The sequence below is a fragment of the Gossypium hirsutum genome, chromosome D12, assembly GCF_007990345.1.
Source record: "Gossypium hirsutum isolate 1008001.06 chromosome D12, Gossypium_hirsutum_v2.1, whole genome shotgun sequence".
Taxonomy (NCBI): Eukaryota; Viridiplantae; Streptophyta; class Magnoliopsida; order Malvales; family Malvaceae; genus Gossypium; species Gossypium hirsutum.
Window position 1 is genome coordinate 13,546,778 of NC_053448.1, and position 6,967 is coordinate 13,553,744.

Consider the following 6,967-nt stretch of genomic DNA (forward strand, 5'->3'; position numbering starts at 1 on the left):
GAATTCGAAGCCTTACTGGCGGTTTGTTTCGCCTACGGCCGATATGGCCATGTTAAGGGTTCATGCCATTTTGAGATGGTTGAGTTAAACCTTCCTATCAAGGAAGAAAAAACCATCCCCTTGACGGAGAATGTTAACGGTGGTGAAGGCTTCTTACGACCCTTGGATGATTATTGAACGGAGGTCTAGGCTGAATGAAAGGGATATTAGTGGAAAAAAGGTAATAATTACGGCTAAAAATTAGGTAAGATCCCATTTTAATCCGTTAACTCGAGGATTATGGCCCATTTGAGGGTGTTAAAGGCCAAGAAAAATGGGTCGAGACAAGATAATATGGGTGAGGTGTCTGGTGAATCAAAGTTAACAAATTAGCTTGGTTCAAATGGGTCACATGTCTTAATTCGTGAATAAGGGGGCAAACGATGGGAGTTTTGGGCTAGCATTTGGAAAAGTCTGTTGGACAAAGTTTGATTGTTTCTGGGTTGTCTCCTTCTCATCTTAACGGGCCACTCCCTTCCAATTCTTTACATCGGGCGTTGGAATTGACGAAAAGGGTGGGTACCTTCAAGCCTAATAACAGTGAGTTATTAATTAACCACCCTCCAGCACAAGAAATTTTTACTACCAATACCGACTCGTTAGAGGTCGTGGGTAATAATTCCATAGGGATTGGGACTCCTAATATCGTTTTTATGTGAGCAAATTCAAAAGTCGTGGCAGCTGTCGTGCCCACGACTTCTCACATGCTGGATTGAAAAATAAATAAAAGGGGATTTTAGTTGATAGATGTTAAAATAATAAAATGAATAGAATGAAATAATAACAGAATGATAATTGCAAAATAAAATTAAATTGGTAAATGAAATATGCAAATTCTTAGCCTTAGACTAGATAATTCCATTCTCGAATCGATCCTTGAAAGTGGATTTTTCCTTCCAAACGATAAGGTGGTTATAGTGACCAAGGACGCCTCAACCGCCAACTCCTCTTTATGTAGTTGATTCCGGTACGACTTGCAAACTAACCCTTACTGACTATCTAACCAGGTAACACTTGTTCGTAATTTAAGATCTTGGCAGCCTTGCGATCTAGAAAAGCCCAACTTGAATTGACGGCCTCAACCGCGTGGGTCGTTTAAATTTGATCACCATCTCCCTTTACAGAGGTCCAACTGGCCATTACCCACCTGGATACGCCAATTTGTTTACGGGAACTCGAACGCGGCAAACAACCGTCTCATTTTCTCAACTGTACACCAAACTACTTTGACCTAACGTGCACTTTTTGAGTTGAAATAAAATTAACTTTGAGGGATGATTGTGACTATCCCATATTTCGAAAAGATAATGAATACCGTGTTGTAAGGTTTTACCGCGGGTTCATATCTCACAATTTTCGACCGGAATGATAACCGACCTAAGGCTAAATGGGGATTAGTTGAGCATGAAATTAATCATACTAGATTGGGGTTTAAGAGTGAAAAGTCAATTGTACCAAAATATAAAAAGAAGAAAGAAATTACAGGAAAGCTTGAACAAGAATATGCTTAGTTGCTTCTTAATTCAAGTGTAAAATCAAGTATGTTTTCAAGTCACAATTACAAGCCTTTATATAGGCTTCTCAAAGAGTTATTTTAGCATGTTTTTATGCTAAAATCATGTTTAACAACCAACACAAAATCAAATATTTTTTTCTAAATATAGGATTTAACCAAGTAAAAGAATAATCTTGCAATTTTCAATTCAGCCCCTTGTCTTGCTTTTTGTTCCAATTTAGCCCAATTTTGCTTATTTTTTAACTTCAACACTCCAATAGCATCGCTGATAAAATTTAAACAAGAAATCACAAGCTTAGTAGCATTCTATTAAAAAATTACCAAAAATAGGTACATTAAACACAGGAAGTTAGCTTGCTATCAATGAGCTTTAACCATTCACCCAAAAAATGATGCTCCTACGTATGAGCTTAAATTGTTCACCAAAATATGGTGCTCTTAGGCATGAGCTTAAACTGATCATCCAAAATATGATGCTCCTAAGCACGAGATTAAGCTAAACATCCAAAAACATTTTGAAATGCATCATGACTTGATCATTCAAAATACGACAATGCATAGGTACTTGGTTTCATTGCCAGGTTTAGTCTAAATGAACTATATATATATTCTTGATGGCATCATTTGAAGATTGCAAATCTTGTCAAGCCAGATTCAAAGATGAATTTCAACATTTGAAGCAAATCATCACTTTTTTCACTCAATAAAAGTCGTGTATATGGCCAAGTCTTGAGGGAGTATTTGTAGAAGGAGAAATTTTGAATCAATCAGAATTCTTCACTACGTGTCGTTATTGTTTATATATAATTGAAATAAATTAAATGAATTAAGAGGTAAATGAAGAAATTAAATCATTTTAGAACTCTTTTATATAAAAAAAATCATATTTTGAAGAATTATTTATCTCTAATTTGTTTAAATTAATATTTTTTTGGTACAATTATGATTTGAACCTAGGTTATTCCTGGAGAAGGTGAGCACCCGATCAATAACACACAACTTGGGGTTCTAATTTAAATTAATATGAGATAAACAATAAATGAAAGATTTTAATTCTTGTAGAACACTAAAAATAAAGAACCTTCTTTTACTTAGACTTATTGACACTATAAAAAGGATCACCTCCAAGCAATTCAACACAACTTTATAAGTTTGAAAGTCCAAAAGTTCAAAAATCGTAGCTTGAAGACCCTTGAAGCTGTACCAATCAAATTGTATCAACATAAAGAAGATAAAATCGATTCTTGAACATCAAGTTTAGAATACCATTAAAGCAGACTTAACCATCCAAGATGAAATTTCAAAGATTCTTGGATTCAAACTATCTCCACACTCATTTTCAAGATTTAGTCTTGACGACTTTTAAAATGAACTTCAGTAATTCAGGATCAAAGTCTAGAAGACCTTTGAATCCAAACTAAATAAAATTCTCAAGCAAACAACTCTCTAAACCCGTTTCAAGATAAAATCCCAACAATCCTTAAAGTGAACAATATCCATTTCAAATGTAGTCTATACGACTTTTAAATCAAAACTTTATTAACGAGAAAAATCAAATGATTTGTCTAGAAATTTTAACTCAAAATTCATAAATAAATTTGTTTCCTATTGGTTTTAAATTTTTAAATATTATTTTCGAGGCATAATTTGCACTAATTAATATATATTTAAATAAAAAAGAATCAGTCGGTAATAAAAAATGATTTTCCATTTATTTAAATTTGATTCCAACTGAAACAGAAACAGTTTTACACAACCATAACATGTGGAAAAATTAAACTAAAAAGAAAAAAGAAAAAAGAGAATAAAAGAAAAGAGAAACAAAGGGTTTTGTCGGTCGTGAAATGAAGGGAATCAGGAAAAGCAAAAAAAGAAAAAGAAAAGGGAAGACACCATTCGTTTGTAACGGACGGGTATGAGCAAAAGAATCTTTACCCCGCATTAAACGTTCCTGATTCTTATTCTATTTTATATAATTAATAACAAACCAAATTAAATTGCATTGTCAAAAGAATCTTTCACATGCCTGCCACACCTTTTTTTTAATACTAAAAAAAGAAGAAAAAATTTTACTAGACAAAAAAAGAAGCCATTTTTCTTACTTGGCAACTGTTGTTTAGTATTAGAAAACCCATCATCTCATTTTGCTTTATAATGACAACTTCGTTGGCGCTAGGTTAGAAAATTTTATGTTTAAATATAAAATCAATGATTTCTCATAACTCTGAATACGACGTAGTCTTCAATGAATGTTTGGGTTAAAAGTTAAATCTCTTAATTTAGAAGGAGAGGGAAAAGACAGAGTTGCGGTGTAAAAATCAAATGGGGAAAGCATCCCAAAGACGTGGGTCAACTGTTTTTATTTTCTGCTCTATTTTTTAAAAGGGTTGAGACATTCAATCCACAGTCCACACCTAACCTAAGAATCTTAGCACACTATAATTTCATTTCCAATAATTAAAAGAAAAGGGCTCCATTTTTTCAACAATTCGCCGCGTGCTCCGTACGGAACCTAAAACAACTCGCCGAGTGAAACAACCGAGTCACCGAGTTTATAGCTTTAATATACGCGACGACCCGTTTGGGGGCGAATCTTGAATCTTTCTTACATTTCTATATAAAAAAAACATGACTTGCTGTTCCTTGTCATGTTTATCCTGGAAATGATAGAAAAGGAGAGGAAAACAGGAAAATAGAAGAATAAAGGAAAATAATGGAGTTGAACTTGGATTTGAGTTTGGTTTATGTACCGAAAACTATATCTGAGTTTCTGAAAGAAGTTTCGAAGATCAAAAATGGGTTTCAAAGGTTATCCAAGATTACGGATTATCTTCAAAGATTGGAAGATGAGATGAAGAAAATCGATGCCTTTAAACGCGAACTTCCTCTTTGCATGCTTCTTCTCAAAGATGGTATTTTTAAAAATATATATATTGTTTTAATTCTGAGTTTCACTTTTTTGTGGGATTTAATTTGATTTTCTTTTTTGATTTGATTATAGGGATTGAGAGATTAAAGGAGGAAGAAATACAGTGTAAGGAAATGAATGATGGATCAGTGACCGAGGAAAATGGAAGGGAAACTATGGATAACGATGGCGGTGATAAGAAAAACTGGATGAGTTCAGTTCAGCTATGGAACTCTAATTTTAACAACGTTGATCCCCACAACAAACCCAACACAGTTCCAGAACTGAAACTGGTAATGTCCAAACTAACTGTTTTCTTCTTCTTTTTTTCCCTTCTTCTTTTGAATCTTATTTTAAGGGGAAAATAGTTTAAATGTTTCCGGATTTGGAATTTGACAGACAAGTGAAGAAGGAGAAGATGGGTCTGAGAGTGAGAACCCAATTGAAATTTGTAATAAGCAAAGAAAGGGAGGGGCTTTTGTTCCATTTAAGGAACAAGCTGATAAGAAAGTTTCAGGGCTTTCCCTTATGACCCCAAGTTCTGAATTGGCTTCATGTATCTTGAAGAACAATGGCGGCTGCCGAATTGGTTCAGGCTCTTCTTTATATGCACAACAAAATCAAATTAAGTTTCAGACAAAGTCACCAATCCGACACGAGGAACAACCTCAGCAGCAGAATTCTAGGAAACAAAGGCGGTGCTGGTCGCCTGAGCTCCATAGACGATTTGTTGAGGCACTTCAACAGCTTGGAGGCTCTCAAGGTTAGGCCTTTTTGATGTGTTCATTTACTTTTTTGTTTTTGTTTTTAAGTAGTAGTGGTATTTAAGTTGAATTGAAAAACCCTTTTTGTTGTCTTTTATGAACAAAGGATTGGAATCTGGTTCTTTTTGAGAAAATACATGAATCAAGATCTTTTTTCTGAAAATATTCTGATTTGAGTTCTTTTGGTATCTTTAGCTTTTAAATATGTCTGATTGGTTTGTTATGTTCGACAGTGGCCACTCCTAAGCAGATTAGAGAACTGATGCAAGTTGATGGTCTCACCAATGATGAAGTGAAAAGCCATTTGCAGGTTAGTCTTTAGCATATGGAATCTGTTCATCTTATCATCTTTAGTTTCTCCTTTCTGGTTTACTGATTTTGTGTGTGTGAATTTGGGTTTTATGTACAGAAATACAGACTTCATATCCGGAAACTTCCAGCTTCTTCTTCCGGGCAAGGGAATGAGCTGTGTTCAGCTCAAAATCAGTGCAATGTGAAGATGAAAGCAAGCATGTCACAGTCTGGTTCCCCACAAGGTCCCCTCCTTGGTAGTGCTTCAGCTAAAGATATGTCGAGTACCGGGGGCGACAGCATGGACACCGAAGATGAAAAATCTGATGGGCATAGTTGGAGAAGTGGGATTAAAAAGCCTGGGGAGGTTGATGTATAGTCGGATAACACTTATTCCCCATGAATTTTGCAGAAACATGGGGAGAAAAACATATTGACTTACTGAGAATAATTTAGTAAAACATCTAGAGGAATTTGAAATCAGTATTCTGTTTGAGGCACTAAGGGATTTCTAAGACATTATGCCGATATCATGGACTGGTTTAGTTTGTCTCCATGATTCAACTTCCTTCTCTGAATATGAAAGTTTGTCTAATTCCTGATGATGGATTTGTAGGAACCAAAAATGACAATTTTTAAGAGTTCTTTCATTTATGTTTAGACTTAACCCTCTTTAATTTACAACTGATGTACTTTATAATATATGTGATATTTGAGGTTTGATTTGCCTGGTTGTCATGTCCTTGTGGGATATCTCCAGTGGGAAGATTAGTGAGAGACTCAGGCATTCTTTATGCTCATAATGCTCTCAATTGCAGATGTCATATGATCTAATGCTCAACCACTGATGCCATGTAAAATGCCGATTTTGAGTCTTGTTCTGATTTGGTTCAATTTTGAAGTGATTTTGAAAAATCTGATAATCTTTTATTTTTTTAGATAAGTTATAAAATAAAATATATATTTAAATGATATTTTATTTTTTTCGATAAGTTATAAAATAAAATATATATTTAAATGATATTCAAATTCATGAGGATAAAAAAGTAAAATCATGAAGGTTAAAATAAATTTAGCGTTTCTGCTTAGGTTACTTTTGCTCGGGATCATGGTTTGAGGTAAACAAAACATAATGAAAACGAATGAGTTAAAGCAGTGACAGAATCTTCATTTTTGATGCACAAATTGTATTGGATTGCTTGTGATTAGGCGTTTTGTCCTAGTAGTTTGAAGTAACTTTTTCTTACTTGCTCACCAAGAAGGCATCGATCAGACGAGATGGGTGAAAAGAATGGCATCCATTGCTCCTACTTTTTTCTTCTCAAAAAAATACGGCAAAAGTGGGAATTCAGGCCTTTAAAACATCAATAATTTCAGACCAATCAATTGGACATCAGCTTTGCATCTGCATATGTTCTTTGCATGTTATTTGTTTATCATATCAGTCCA

General features: G+C 34.3%; 1 protein-coding gene across 1 annotated transcript; it reads left to right on the forward strand.

The window, feature by feature from the left end:
* The first annotated feature begins 3,949 nt into the window (after nt 1-3,949).
* LOC107945303 (transcription factor HHO5) lies at nt 3,950-6,172 on the forward strand. Its single transcript, XM_016879261.2, has 5 exons — nt 3,950-4,467; nt 4,557-4,756; nt 4,863-5,226; nt 5,461-5,537; nt 5,637-6,172. The coding sequence occupies exons 1-5, from the start codon at nt 4,269-4,271 to the stop codon at nt 5,895-5,897; spliced, it is 1,101 nt and encodes a 366-aa protein (XP_016734750.1). The 5' UTR covers nt 3,950-4,268; the 3' UTR covers nt 5,898-6,172.
* The last annotated feature ends 795 nt before the right edge of the window (nt 6,173-6,967 follow it).

Bases quoted from the DNA above. Each gene is read 5' to 3' on its own strand.
- LOC107945303 (XM_016879261.2), top strand. From the start codon at position 4,269: ATGGAGTTGAACTTGGATTTGAGTTTGGTTTATGTACCGAAAACTATA. The intron at 4,468-4,556 runs GTATTTTTAAAA...ATTTGATTATAG, and splicing joins CATGCTTCTTCTCAAAGATG to GGATTGAGAGATTAAAGGAG. The intron at 5,227-5,460 runs GTTAGGCCTTTT...TATGTTCGACAG, and splicing joins ACAGCTTGGAGGCTCTCAAG to TGGCCACTCCTAAGCAGATT.